This window comes from Triturus cristatus, chromosome 9 (genome assembly GCF_964204655.1).
Source record: "Triturus cristatus chromosome 9, aTriCri1.1, whole genome shotgun sequence".
In the NCBI taxonomy this organism is placed as follows: Eukaryota; Metazoa; Chordata; class Amphibia; order Caudata; family Salamandridae; genus Triturus; species Triturus cristatus.
In genome coordinates this window covers 1031997119-1032012162 of record NC_140592.1, presented here as the reverse complement: position 1 = coordinate 1032012162, position 15044 = coordinate 1031997119, and the positions used below count along the sequence as shown (strand labels likewise).

General features: G+C 48.7%; 1 protein-coding gene across 1 annotated transcript in view; it reads right to left on the bottom strand.

Annotated features, from left to right (window-relative positions):
* Nucleotides 1-7382, bottom strand: part of ALDH6A1 (aldehyde dehydrogenase 6 family member A1) — a 72858-nt gene extending 65476 nt beyond the window's left edge. The window contains exon 1 of the mRNA XM_085626776.1: nucleotides 7228-7382. Coding sequence (XP_085482902.1) covers nucleotides 7228-7251 — 24 coding nt within the window. The 5' untranslated portion in view covers nucleotides 7252-7382. The remainder of the gene's footprint in view (nucleotides 1-7227) is intronic.
* Nucleotides 7383-15044: the final 7662 nt, after the last annotated feature.

Here is a 15044-nt window from a genome sequence, read left to right as displayed (position 1 = left end):
CCCTGGGCCGTACTTTGAGTATCCCTGCTCTAGAGCAACCTGCCCAGGTACATCAACCAATCCCACTCCAACTCTCCAATGCAGCTCAGGTCGAGATTCAAGACCCACTTGTTCTAAACATATGATCCAAGCCTTCCTCGTCCTACATCCACCTTCTGAAGATTTTCTTTCTCAAATTTCTCTTTCACCTGTATGTTGTTTAGTGTACAATTCCATGTAAAACTTTATATCGCCTGCAAGATGCATTTCTGAACTGGCTATTTGCCACTGGACTTAGTCCCTGTACCCTTGACCACTCTGAACTTCACTCCCACACTGAAACCTAGTTAACGCACAACCTGAACTACATAACTTATTTACTTTCTTTACCTGAATTATGTGACATTGCCCTAATCTGCAAGACTACTGTTGGTTCTGCCCTCCTTCCTGAAAAAGTTGCAGTCGAAGCAACGCTGTTGAATTCACGCAGTCATCGCCTTGACCACAGGTGTATTTTGAAAAAACAATGGTGGCCTGGGATATAAATCTTTTTAACAAAATGAAAAAGTCTTATGTAATATGAAGAGAGCAAACAGAAATAACTTATTTATAACAAGGCACATAAAACAACAAGCCGAATAGAGTAAAAATATTTTGCAATTAAATTATTTATTGCATCAGGTTAACAGTATATTTTTAGTCAAAGAAAGATTTGGTGCTCGTGCTGTGAGAAAAGAGGTACAGGGTGCTAGACGAAACAAAACCGCGCGCATCACTAGTAAAAAGACATAGGACTCCTGTCTATACAAATATTCTACTGTTATTGGAGTCCATATTAGTCGGGTGATGACAGTGTTTTGACCTCTATGACTAGGAGGTCATCATCAGGGCGGGAGCGTGAGCAGCCGGTATCTGGTAAAGCGATGAATAATTCAAGTGTGGGGGGTGGGGTGGGTCTCCTGCAGTGAATGGGAACCACAATTAGGGCTGACAATATGGCCCTGTGGAGAAACAATTGTTTCCACAAAATTTTCCACCTGATTAATCATGCAGCGAATCAAGGTAAATACTGCGTGGCCAGCAGACTGTATCAGCCGCTGGCAAGTCCTCACAAGGGTTGATGAACAGGGGATCCCAAGCAATTGGTAGTTCAATTGAATCTTGAAAGGTAACAATTATGGTACTGGCGAAATTGCAGGAATCTCGGCAAGTCACTCGATGTAGGATCCTCTTCATTGGACTGCATCAGGGAGACAAGTAAGGGGGCTGGCAGGCGTCCTGGCATCTACCGGTATGGAATTTTGGCAAATTGGACATTCCGGCGTGTAAGACTGAAGGTAGCCTCCGAAGTCTTGCCCGGTCTCTCAGCATGGGGGGGGTAGGGGGGGGGGGGGGCATCAATTAATGGGGCCAAGCAGTGCGGCAAGAATCCCTTTGAAAACGAACACGAAAGCCAGCATGAGTCCTGGCAACCACTAATAGGTGCGTCATCTCTATGCTGCTGTGCCTAGAAGCAATTACGTCTTGCAGTGTGCACATCACCAATAAAATATAGTTTTGTAAGAATGTAGGAGTGAATAAATTGCTGTCTTGTCAGAAGTTGAGCTGGGATGGAGCCTTGACCATAGCAGGTGTAATGTACATAGGTGGGTAGTTTGAGACGCTACAGCACTTCTCACCGCCTGACAGTAGAGCACTAATCACAAGTACAGAGTTGCCGAGTCTGAGCACAGAAACCAAACAATGAATGGCCAAGGAGTCAAACTTTTTTTTTAGCTCCTAAGCAGGTGTGATGAGCATTGGTGTCTGCAAACGGAGCAGCCTTTTCTGACCAAAAACTCTCTCACATTAAATATTTGACCAACACAATCACAGCCTGTCAAAGATGCTCTGTTTCAGCACGTGGCTGTTGAGGAGTTTTGATAAAGTAAGGATATATGTTAAACATACAACGAGCGAGCTGGGGCTTTCTGGCTCACATTCAATCCATTCTCATAACACACCCAGCACACCACTAAGCAGCATGGTTTCAATGAAGGACAAAACTCCAGTGGCGTTTCAGGGACCTGCTGTTGGTCTTACGTTACTCATACGACTTTGCAAATAGTTATTATCTATTCAGCGCATCGCTTCAGCTCTACATCAGAAAGTTGGTGTTTTTCAGCCAGACAGAATGAACGGAAAATAGAAAATAAATGTCAAAATGTATTGCACTTCAATAACAGGTGAGATGCAGCAGAGTAAGGTTCATCATATCTCTATGGACCCATGCTGCTACATACATATCAGTGATGACACGGTCCAGCCACAGCACACATTTCAGTGCACTGCCTAGAAATTGTTTCTATGGATGGAGCAGCCAAGGCACTGCTCACAAGGCCAGCCAACATCCATCAACAGCTGGCTTTAACTTCCAGAGTAAACTCATTTCCAACACCCCCAAAGTACATTATTCACTATCACCCATAGACACAAAAACAATTTCGACAGGCAATATCAGAGCCCTCCTCACCAACCAAACGCAGGTCTCCCGTCACTCCAGTACCGTGTTAGTGTTACTGGGCGAGTCCAGGCCACCGTGATATTAAATGTCCACTCCTGGGTCTTCATCAAACAACTTGGAGCCTTCTGAGATTTGTAGACTTGACTCTGTTCACTTGAACCTTTTGGACTAACAGCTGGTAAATGTAATTCGTAAAGCAAAGCCTAGAACAGCACTATCTGGGTCAGATCTGTCAATTCTGTACCATGAGGGTATGTGTCAGAGTGTTGTGCAAACTAAGGGAAGTATAAACTCTTACATATGTCAGCTATACAGAATATTACTGTAGTTGCAAGTTGGCAGCATGCATGTACGGACTGGCTGCCTCTAGAGACTTGGGTGGAACACTTGGGACAGCATGTGTGCCCAGGTGTGTGGCTAGGGCATATGGAAGACAGCTGATGAAGAGCTAAAAGGGACAGCTACTGAGAAAATACCATAGCACAAGAGACAAATTACTCAGAATTCTTGCTACATTTGAGAGGCCGTGTAGGCTTCTCCCAGAGCAAGATACTCATACAGAAGAGAAGCGAAGATCTCCTTAAATTCGAGAGTGAGGGACAGGCCCTGGATCAACTGAAGTCAAGGTGGACTCTAAGATTCCCTAAAGCTCCTGGAGACAAGGTTGGATCACACCATGACCATAAATGGTGAAAATGCAGAGGCTATCATGAGGGTTCCTCACAGAACCCAGGCCTCATGAAGCCCTGGGTACACAGAGTTCTAGTAATAAAATGTGTTGCACTGAGAGAAGGTGCAGAGTCACGAGGGTTGTATGGTAGTCCTGCTCAGTTTGGAACCCCCAGAGCAGCAACAAAGATGTGCTGTGCCACAATGAGCAACAGACTCAATAGTCTCTTGGGAAGGTAAATCATGACACCTAGAATGTGCTCCCGTGTGTAAGAGATATAGGTAAAAATCAAGAATGTAATTGATCCATTACTCTTCAATGATTTATTGGCTTAATCCCCTAATAAAGGAAGTAGTAATTAGGTTTACGCTGTAAATATGGGATACTTCTGAAGCAGAAAAGCGAAGACAACATGGTTTTATCCAAAGAGGGGACATGTGTTGCCCAAACAATTTGCAAATAGATGGAAATGTAGTCCCACAGCTAGGTGTAACCAATTAAACAAAATGCATTGCCCCAGTAGTTTGAAGACAGTGGAGATTAATGTAGTGCATTTGCAAACAGTGAAGGAAAATGGACCGACCAAACTATTCGCAAATATAGCGAAATGTAATGCCCTGCTATTTCCTGGCAAAGGAGGAACATGTATTGATCCAGCTATCTGAAGGCACTGGAAGGAAATGTATTGCCTCATCTTTTTGCAGGCAATGGAGGGAAGCGTATTAATCCAGCAATTTGCAAGCAATGAAGGGAAATTTATTGCCCCAGCTAACTGCAGTCAGTGAAGGAAAATGTATTGTCTCAATATGTGAAAATAATAGAAATGTATTGCCCAAACTATGGCAAATCACCACGTCACAATGCTCATACAATATGGAACGCCCTTGCTGTCCATCTCAGACTTGGTCCCTCCTCCCACGATTTTCAGATCCAGCTTTAAAAAAACTCACATTAACAGTTATGAAAGCAGCAGCATTTACATCTTTCTTCAGGATATTCTTTCCAGATTACTAAACATTTAATTTGGCCGCAGTGACTACAAGTTTTGTGACATTATCTGCACCATATTTTTACTTCCTTTTTGCAAATAGCAGGGCCTTCTGATGGCTGTTCTTTGTATATAGTTGTGATTTTTTGTTATAAACAGCGTGTTGCAAATGGGCGCTTGTCCATGCTTGTTTTTTCTACTTTTGCAACTTTTTACAACTTTTATGCTTGTTTTTTAATGTCCCTTTGCCTGTTGCTTGTATCAACCATGAATATCGTAAATCGTTTCTGTGCATACTAATGCGTTTTCCATAACTGTTTCCACATCATGTTCAGTGTCCGTCAACATAAAAAAAAATTAAAGGCTCCCAATATTTTATCTCACTTTGTCATCTTTCTATTTTCAGTATTGTGTCACCTTGCGCCCCTACTTTTATCCTCACCTTTCCCCATCTGTTCATCCACAACCTTTTTCCCACTCACTTCCACTATTTACATATATTTGCTTAGGGAACTTTTTAAGAAGAGCAGGTGCATAAAGCTCTGGATTTTATTAGGTCACTTTATTTTCAGTGCCACTTAGTCGCCATGCCACTTTATCTGCTGGCACTCTTTTGTAACGCTTGCACAAAAGATCCTGGCGAACTGAAATCGTTCATAAAAGGCATTCAACCATTCATTCAAAATGGGGTACATGAATCTCTGATCCAAAGATTCGGTAAACTCCTGTGACTGTAGCTCTTTGGGCCCTTAAGGGTTACTAAGCTGCAACCATTGTAGGGACTGTCACCAGTTTAGCAAGTTAGCAAATAATTTCCCCTGAAACCAGATAAAACAAGCCGCTCCTTTTAGTCACGTGACTCAAAGGGAGAATAGTCAAGGCTTACTCAAGGAGGCAACAGCAAGCTACAAACGCCGAAACAGCAAGACACAATAAAAAGTAACTATAAGACTTCGTTCAGTCACAGCCATCTTTTCTAAGATGTTTACGTCTGTTTACAGGTAAATGGGGGTAGTTAAAATTATGTTCCTATGCATGGACTAAAGGTATGACACCACTTCCCCAAAACACTTTCATACCACTTATGCAGTAGACGTCAACACTGCAGGGCCAATTTTAGCTAAGAGAGACAGGTCCGACTGTATCTGGCTACCATTTGGAAACGAAGAAATTCCTATAATTTATGTCCAGCCTGTCAATAGGATAGAGGTACAGGACACAGAAATACAACGCATCAAGTATGGACAAGGCGAGTATACCCTCTAATCTCATTTCTTGGTCAAATCTAGGTGAAAGGTAGGATCACTTAATAGGTTTTAACTTGTGTGGTCGTATCCTTGAAATAAAAACAGAACAATTTAAATAATCCCTGCCCCTTACTACACTGCTACAAGAGCCAACCAAGTTCCAAAGTATTTCAGCATGCCTATGGACATTTCAAAGTTGTGGTATCCAAACGAATGCTACAGTCTTGGATCTGTTAGACAGAGGTTCCATTGCACTGGTCATTCATTGGACATGGGGGTTAGAAGGTGAGGGCCAGCTAGAGCTACATCGGGTTCAAAGGCAAATACATAACAGGTGTTCCAAGGTCCCCAGGCACCCCCCCGAATCATGTGGAGATGGGAACTTGGATTTAAAACTGGTGTCCACAAGTACCTTTTTAGCTAGAGTCCTGGAAGCCAACTTTAACCACTGGAACCTTCTCCCAAACTAGAGGGGCAAAAGAGAAATCCCTCATGGAATCCAACAGAGCATTTAAGGATCCCCAAAGTCCGGAACAATACATTCCCACAAAGCCTGTAATTCCGGAACATTTCCTGCAGCTCCTTCCCTCGTGGTTAGCTTCAGCCAGATATGCTTTGAGGTGATGTCCTCTACCAGGGTGAAGATACTCTTCAGGCTGTGAAGGTTAGATCCCTCTTCTTCCAGTTCACCGTAGTAGGGGGACTCTAGAAATGGGGCATACGCCCAAAACCAGTGGGCGAAGTGTGGGGAGGGAGGGGGGGGGGGGGGAGTAGCAACAGCATCGCCCTCCCTGAAACGTCCTTCTGTGCTGGTTCAGAGAGCATCCTTTAAGTTTGTGCAGAGAGCATCCTTTAAGTCCAGACAAACTATTAGTATCTGGCTTCAGCGGGACGCTGTCTTTGAAGGTTTTCTTGGAACTGGCCCCAGCCATGATGTCAAAGCAAGCGTTTATGTATTCCAGTGCTGAATTACCTCCTCGTCCGACCGCCCCAGACTCGGAGTAATAACACTTACCGGTAAGAAACCGGGCATTAATTCGTAGCCCAAGCATAAAGCAATTTAGTTGACACCAATGATACTGTGTGTAAATGTTGCACGTGATTCCGCTTAGCGCTTCATTGTGGTTTCTATGTCGGTAAGCGCGGTCAGTTAATTCATTCGATGGAGGGACGTGGATGCACAATTATAGTCCTACCTACCCAATGACAGTGGAACAGCTCTGGTTTTAGGTTTCAAACTCTGGTCACCCTAGGGGCTGTGGTTTCTTGTGCATAAAACAATCAACTTTAAAATTTACTCTCAATCTACTCTGATTGAATGTTTATATCCCTATCACTGTCTAACAGTGCTGGCAGCAGTAACTCGACACCTTTTGCAGTTTTTGTCCATTAGAACTTTGACATGCTAGCATTTAGTAGACAAAGTTTACTGTTTAAAAGGTAAAATTACTAGTCCAAGTATACAATGTGCTATACGTTACAACGCTAGGATTGGCTGTATGCAGGACATGTGCCTCTTGGCCGATATAACCACCTTGCATGTCCTTAACCTATCGTCCTCGGTAGTAGTTATATACTAGACTCCTTTACTCACCCCCACTCCAACCCGTATGATCCAGGAGCACCATACATGGAGAACTACCGATTTACAAATGGCTCGGCCTTTTAATCTATTTCTCATTTTCACACGATGGGTCCCCATGCTGCCCAGTTTTTAGTCTCTAAACTCACTTTGTGACCAGTTTATAGTTGTACTACAAACACTGGTCTATTCCACCACTATGCGGTGTGAGCCGGTTAACTGCAGCTACCTACTATATATTAAGTTGAGCATAGTTACCCTCAGTGCCCGTGCTGCCCTCATCTTGCTTCCAGACTCTAATCTTCGGTTCAACCTTTCACCACTTTGACCCAGCTAATGTCCTTCCTATTGGACACTAGAAGCCTTCAATAGAACTGCACCCTTGCGATTGGCCTATGGTAAATCCGTTTTGACCCAGTCCTGACAAGGGAAAAGAGCTGCGTTGTACTTCCACTGTCTTTATTGGGTAGTTCAGCCACCGCCTCCCTTCCGTAAACTTCGATTGGTTTACGAGGCGCAACGTAGGAAGGACGAGCGCCTGTCATGCGCCTGAGAAAGGCAACGGAGAAACCTACAGAAATGACGACGTGACTGTAATATTTGCTATGCAGCTGAGCTCATGGAAGAAGAAAGAGGGCAGGAATTATGTCCCCGCCGAGTTCTATATTAGAGCCCTTCAAGTGAAAACCGGTCGAGCCGGTTTCTTCTGCTGAGGGGAGCACGGGAAGGACCAGGGTTGGAGCGGAGCAGGAAATAAGACCCGGACACCAAAGTAAAAGTGGCTCAATTAGCAAATCGGAAAACTACAAACAAGCATTGAAAATGCAATAGGTCTCGCCCTCGTTTAAGTTAAAGCAATTCTGTTTGTTTGCTTTTATTGGTGCTTTTATTGGTGTTTGCTTTTATTGGTGTTTTTAAAACTTTCATGTACATAACATGCATATGTATGCATATATGTATGTGTATGCATGCATTTAATTTGTATTTATATGGATATGCCGATGTATATATGTTTATATATGTATGTACACATACGTATATATAAATGCATATGCATATATATGCATATATATAATATATATATGTGTGCGGGTAGAGAGGGAGAGGGGTGTAGAGAGGGGTAGTAGATGGGGTAGAGGGGAGGGTGGGGGTAGTGGGGTAGTAGAAGAGTATTGGGGTAGTAGTGGGGTATTGGGGTAATAGAGGGGTAGTAGAAGGGTAGTAGGGTAGTAGAGGAGTAAAGGGGTAGTAGAGGGGGGTAGTAGGGTAATGGGGTAGTAGGGTAGAGGGGTAGTAGAGGGGTGGGGTAAAGGGTAGTAGAGGGGTAGTAGGGTAGTGGGGTAGTAGGAAAGTAGGGTAGTAGATGGGTAGTAGGGTAGTGGGGTAGTAGAGGGGTAGTAGGGTAGTAGAGGGATAGTAGGGTAGAGGGGTAGTAGAGGTGTGTGGTAGAGGGGTAGTGGGGTAGTAGGGTAGAGGGGAAGTAGAGGCATGGGGTAGAGGGGTAGTAGGGTAGAGGGGTAGTAGGGTAATAGGGTAGTGGGGGTAGTAGGGTAGTGGGGTAGTAGAGGGGTAGTAGAGGGGTGGGGTAGAGGGGTAGTAGAGGGGTAATAGGGCAGTGGGAAAGGAGGGTAGTAGGGTAGTGGGGTAGTAGGGTATTGGGGTAGTACGGTAGTGGGGGTAGTAGCAGGCGCGCAACACCCATTGGACTCACAGGGCTTCAGCCCCCCCTGTCGTGTGTGGCAGCCCGGGATGAGACAGCTCCCGGGCGCGCGCACAGCAGCACCCGAGCACTTCACAGGTCTTTAAAAGACTATTTGTATGCTAATGAGGCCTCGCTGTTGTTTCACCCCTTCTAAGAGCCCCTGCAGCTCCACTCTGCCTATGGCTTAAAAGACTCAGCCCCCCCCCCCCCCCCCCGAAATTTTTTCTTAGCCCCCCCCCCCAAATTCGGCTCTAGTTGCGCCTCTGGGTAGTAGGGTAGTAGAGGGGTAATAGGGTACTAGGATGGTGGGGTAGTAGAGGGGAAGAGGGGTAGTAGAGGGGTAGAAGGGTAGTAGTGGTGTAGTAGGGGGGGGTAGTGGGGTACTAGAAGAGTAGTAGGGCAGTGGGGTAGTAGGGTAGTGGGGTACTAGAGGGGGTAGTAGGGTAGTAGAGGGGTAGTAGGGCAGTGGGGTAGTAGAGGGGTAGTAGGGTAGTGGGGTAGTAGAGGGGTAATAGGGTAGAGGGGTAGTATAGGGGTGGGATAGAGGGGTAGTAGAAGGGTAGTAGAGGGGTAATGGGGAAGTGGGGTAGTAGAGGGGTAGTGGTGTAGTGGGGTAGTAGAGGGGTAGTAGGGTAGAGGGGTAGTAGGGGAGTAGTGGGGTAGTAGAGTGGTAGTGGGGTAGTAGAGGGGTAGTGGGGTAGTAAAGGGGTAGTGGGGTAGTAGAGTGGTAGTGGGGTAGTAGAGGGGGTAGTGGGGTTGTAGAGGGGTAGTAGAGGGGTAGTGGGATAGTAGAGGGGTAGTAGAGGGGTTGTGGGGTAGTAGAGGGGTAGTAGAAAGGTAGTGGGGTAATAGAGGGGTAGTAGAGGGGTAGTAGGGTAGGGCAGTGGGGTAGTAGAGGGGTAGTAGGGTAGAGGGGTAGGAGAGGGATAGTAGGGTAGTGGGATAGAAGAGGGGTAGTAGAGGGGTAGTAAGGTAGTAGAGGGGTAGTGGAGGGGTAGTAGGGTAGTAGTGGGGTGGTAGGGTAGAGGGGTAGTAGAGGGGTGGGGTAGAGGGGAAGAGGGGTAGTAGAGTAGCAGCATAGTGGGATAGTAGGGGGGTAGTACGGTAGTGGGGTAGTAGAGGGGTAGTAGTGGGGTAGTATGGTAGAAGGGTAGTAGAGGGATAGTGGGGTAGTAGAGGGGTAGTAGGGAAGTAGGGCAGTGGGGGAGTAGAGGGTTAGTAGGGTAGTGGGGTGGTAGAGGGGTAGTAGGGTAGAAGGGTAGTAGAGGGGTGGGGTAGAGGGGTAATGGGGTAGTAAGATAGTGGGGTAATAGGGGGTAGTGGAGTAGTAGGGGTAGTGGAGTAGTAGAGGGGTAGTGGGGTAGTAGGGTACTGGGGTGATAGAAGGGTAGTAGGGCAGTGGGGTAGTAGAGGGGTAGAGGGGTAGTAGAGGGGTAGTAGGGTAGTAAGGTAGTGGGGTAGTAGAGGGGTAGTAGAGGGGTAGTAGGGTAGGAGGGTAGTGGGGTAATAGAGGGGTAGCAGGGTAGAGGGGAAGTAGAGTGGTGGGGTAGAGGGGTAGTAGGGTAGTGAGGTAGCAGGGTAATAGGGGGGTAGTAGGGTAGTGGGGGTAGTGGGATAGTAGAGGAGTAGTGGGGTAGTAGGGTAGTAGAGGGGTAGTGGGGTAGTAGAGGGGTAGTAGGATAGTGGGGTAGTAGGGTAGTGGGGTAGTAGAGGGGTAGTGGGGTAGTAGAGGGGTAGTGGGGTAGTAGGGTAGAGGGGTAGTAGAGGGGTGGGTTAGGGGGTAGTTGATGTGTAAAGGGGTAGTAAGGTAGTAGGGTAGTGGGATAGTAGAAGGGTAGTAGGGTAGAGGGGTAGTAGAGGGGTGGGATAGAGGGGTAGTAGAGGGGTAGTGGGGTAGTAGGATAGTAGGGTAGTGGGCTAGTAGAGGGGTAGTAGGGTAGTGGGGTAGTAGAAGGGTAGTAGAAGGGTAGTAGGGGGTGGTAGGGTAGAGGGGTAGTAGAGGGGTGGGGTAGAGGGGTAGTAGAGGGGTACTGGGTTAGTAGAGGGGTGGTAGGGTAGTGGGGTAGAAGATGGGTAGTAGGGTAGTAGGGGGTGGTAGGGTAGAGGGGTAGTAGAGGGGTAGTAGGGTAGAGGGGAAGTAGGGTAGTGGGGGGTAGTGGGTTAGTGGAGTAGTAGGGGGTAGTGGAGTAATAGGGGGTCGAGGGGTAGTAGAGCAGTAGTAGGGTAGTGGGGTAGTAGAGGGGTAGTAGGATAGCAGGGTAGTGGGGTATTAGAGGGGTAGTATGGTAGTGGGGTAGTAGTAGGGTAGTGGGATAGTTGAAGGGTAGTAGGGTAGAGGGGTAGTAGAGGGGTGGGATAGAGGGGTAGTAGAGGGGTACTGGGTTAGTAGAGGGGTGGTAGGGTAGTGGGGTAGAAGATGGGTAGTAGGGTAGTAGGGGGGTGGTAGGGTAGAGGGGTAGTAGAGGGGTGGGGTAGTAGGGTAGTGGGGTAGTAGGGTAGAGGGGAAGTAGAGTGGTGGGGTAGAGGGGTAGTAGGGTACAGGGGTAGTGGGGTAATAGGGGGTACTAGGGGGTAGTGGGGTACTAGAGGGGTAGTGGGGTAGTAGGGTAGTATAGGGGTAGTGGGGTAATAGAGGGGTAGTGGGGTAGTAGAGGGGTAGTAGGATAGAGGGGTAGTAGGGTAGTGGGGAAGTAGAGGGGTTCTAGGGTAGAGGGGTGGTAGTAGGGTAGTGGGGAAGTGGGGTCGTAGGGTAGTGGTGGCTAGTTGGTTAGTAGGGTAGTGGGGATAGTAGGGTAGTAGTGGGGTAATAGGGTAGTGGGGTAGTAGAGGGGTAGTAGGGTAGAAGGGGTAGAGGGGTAGAAGGGTAGTAGAGGGGTAGTAGAGGGGTAGTGGGGTAATAGAGGGGTAGTAGGGCAGTGGGGTAGTAGAAGGGTAGTAGGGTATTAGAGGGGTTGTAGGGTAGATCGGTATTAGAAGGGTGGGGTAGAGGGGTAGTAGAGGGGTAGTAGAAGGGTAGTAGAGGAGTAGTGGGGTAGTAGAGGGGTAGTGGGGTAGTAGAGGGGTAGTGGGGTAGTAGAGGAGAAGTGGGGTAGAAGAGGGGTAGTAGTGTAGTGGGGTAGTAGGGTAGTAGGGGGTAGTGGGGTAATAGGGTAGTGGGGTTGTAAAGGAGTAGTGGGGTAGTAGAGGGGTAGAAGGGGGTAGTAGGGTAGTGGGGTAGTAGAGGGGTAGTAGGGTAGTAGGGCAGTGGGGTAGTAGAGGGGTAGTAGGGTAGTGGGGTAGTAGAGGGGTAGTATGGTAGAGGGGTGGGGTAGTAGAAGGGTAGTGGGGTAGTAGGGTGGTGGGGTAGTAGGGTTGTGGGTTAGTGGAGTAGTAGGGGGTAGTGGAGTAGTAGGGGGTAGTGGGGTAGTAGAGGGGTAGTAGAGTAGTGGGGTAGTAGAGGGATAGGATAGCAGGGGTAGTAGAGGGGTAGTAGTGTAGTGGGGTAGTAGAGGGGTAGTAGGGTAGTGGGGTAGTAGAGGGGTAGTAGGGTAGCAGATGGGTGGTAGGGTAGAGGGGTAGTAGAGGGGTGGGGTATAGGGGTAGTAGGGTAGAGGGGTAGTAGGGTAGAGGGGAAGTAGAGTGGTGGGGTAGAGGGATAGAGGGGTAGTAGGGTAGAGGGGTAGTAGGGGGAAAGTACGGGGTAGTGGGGTAGTAGGGTAGTGGGTTAGTGGAGTAGTAGGGGGTAGTGGAGTAGTAGGGGTAGTGGGGTAGTAGAGCGGTAGTAGGGTAGTAGAGGAGTAGTAGGGTAGTAGCGGGGTAGTAGGATAGCAGGGTAGTGGGGTAGTAGAGGGGCAGTAGGGTAGTGGGGTAGTCGAAGGGTAGTAGGGTAGTGGGGTAGTAGAAGGGTAGTAGGGTAGAGGGGTAGTAGAGGGTTGGGTTAGAGGGGTAGTGGGGTAGTAGAGGGGTAGTAGAGGGGTGGTAGGGTAGAGGTGTAGTAGAGGGGTGGGGTAGAGGGGTAGTAGGGTAGTAGAGGGGAAGTAGAGTGGTGGGGTAGAGGGATAGAGGGGTAGTAGGGTAGAGTGGTAGTGGGGTATCAGGGTAGTAGAGGGGTAGTAGGGTGGTAGTGGGGTAGTAGTGGGGTAGGAGAGGGGTAGTAGGGTAGTAGAGGGGTAGTGGGGTAATAGAGGGGTAGTAGGGTAGTGGGGTAGTCGAGGGGTAGTAGGATAGTAGGGTAGTGGGGTAGTAGAGGGCTAGTAAGGTAGTGGGGTAGTAGGACAGTGGGGGTAGTTGGGTAGTAGGGTAGTGGGGGGTAGTAGGGTAGTAGTGGGGTAATAGGGTAGTGGGGTAGTAGTGGGTTAGTAGAGGGATAGTAGGGTAGAAGAGGGGTAGAAGGGTAGTAGAGGGGTAGTGGGGTAGTAGAGGGGTAGTAGGGTAGTGGGGTAGTAGAGGGGCAGTAGGGTAGATCGGCAGTAGAAGGGTGGGGTGGAGGGGTAGTAGAAGGGTAGTAGAAGAGTAGTAGAAGTGTAGTGGGGTAGTAGAGGGGTAGTGGGGTAGTAGAGTAGTGGGGTAGTCGAGGAGTAGTAGAGGGGTAATAGAGGGATAGTAGGGTAGTAGGGGGTAGTGGTGTTGTAGAAGAGTAGTGGGGTAGTAGAGGGGTAGTGGGGTAGAAGATGGGTAGTAGTGTAGTGGGGTAGTAGGGAGTAGTGGAGAAATAGGGTAGTGGGGTAGTAAAGGGGTAGTACGGTAGTGGGGTAGTAGAGGGGTAGTGGGGTAGGGGGGGTAGTAGAGGGGCAGTAGGGCAGTGGGGTATTAGAGGGGTGGGGTAGAGGGGTAGAAGAGGGGTAGAGGGGTAATAGGGTAGTGGGGTAGTAGAGGGGTAGTAGGGTAGAGGGGTATTAGAGGGGTGGGGTAGAGGGTAGAAGAGGGGTAGAGGGGTAATAGGGTAGTAGGGTAGTGGGGTGGTGGGGCCAGTGGGGTAGTAGGGTAGTAGAGGGGTAGAGTGGTAGAGGGGTAGTAGAGGGGTAGTAGGGTAGTGGGGTATTAGAGGGGTAGTGGGGTATTGGAGGGGTAGTAGGGTAGTGGGGTAGTAGAGGGGTAGTGGGGCAGAGGGGTGTGGGGTAGTAGGTTGTAGGGTAGTGGGATAGTAGGTTAGAGGGGTAGTGGGGTAGTAGAGTGGTAGTCGGGTAGTGGGGTAGTAGGGTAGTGGGGGTAGTAGAGGGGTAGTGGGGTAGTAGAGGGGTAGTAGGGTAGTGGGGTAGTAGGATAGTGGGGTAGTAGAAGGGCAGTAGAGGGGTAGTAGCATAGTAGGGTAGATGGGTAGTAGGGGGGGTAGTAGAGGGGTGGGGTAGAGGGTTAGTAGGGTAGTGGGTAGTAGAGGGGTAGTAGGATAGTGGGGTAATAGAGGGGTAGTGGGGTAGTAGTGGGGTAATTGAGGGGTAGTGGGGTAGTAGAGGGGTAGTGGGGTAGTAGGGTAGTAGGGTAGAGGGGTAGTGGGGTAGTAGGGTAGTGGGGCAGTAGAGGGGTAGTAGGGTAGTAGTGGTGTAGTGGGGTAGTAGAGGGGTAGTGGGGTAGTAGAGGTGTATTAGGGTAGTAGAGGGGTAGTAGGGTAGTAGGGCAGTGGGGTAGTAGAGGGGTAGTGGGGTAGTAGTGGGATAGTAGAGGGGTAGTAGAGGGGTAGTAGGGTAGTAGAGGGGTAGTGGGGTAGTTGGGTAGTGGGGTAGTAGAGGGGTAGTAGGGTAGTAGAGGGTTAGTGGGGTAGAAGAGGGATAGTAGGGTAGAGGGGTAGTAGAGGGGTGGGAAAGAGGGGTAGTAGGGTTGTGAGGTAGTGGGATAGTAGGGGGTTAGTACAGTAGTGGGGTAGTAGAGGGGTAGTGGGGTTGTGGTGGGATAGTGGGGTAGTAGAGGGATAGTGGGTAGTAGGGAAATGGGGTAGTAGGGCAGTGGGGTAGTAGAGGGGTAGTAGGGTAGTGGGGTGGTAGAGGGGTAGTAGGGTAGTAGGGCAGTGGGGTAGTAGAATGGTAGTAGGGTAGTAAGGTAGTGGGGTAGTAGAGGGGTACTAGGGTAGTGGGGTAATAGAGGGGTAGTGGGGTAGTAGAGGGGTAGTGGGGTAGAGGGGTAGTGGGGTAGAGGGGTAGTAGGGTAGAGGGATAGTGGGGTAGTAGGGTAGTAGGGGGTAGTAGGATAGTGAGGGGTAGTGGGGTAGTAGAGGGGTAGTGGGGTAGTAGAGGGGTAGTTGGGTAGTAGAGGGGTAGTAGGATAGTGGGGTAGTAGAGGTGTAATAGAATAGTAGGGTAGTGGGGTAGTAGAGGGGTAGTACCGTAGTAGGGTAGTTGGGTAGTAGAGGGGAAATAGGGTAGAGGGGTAGTAGAGGGGTGGGGTAGAGGGGTAGTAGAGG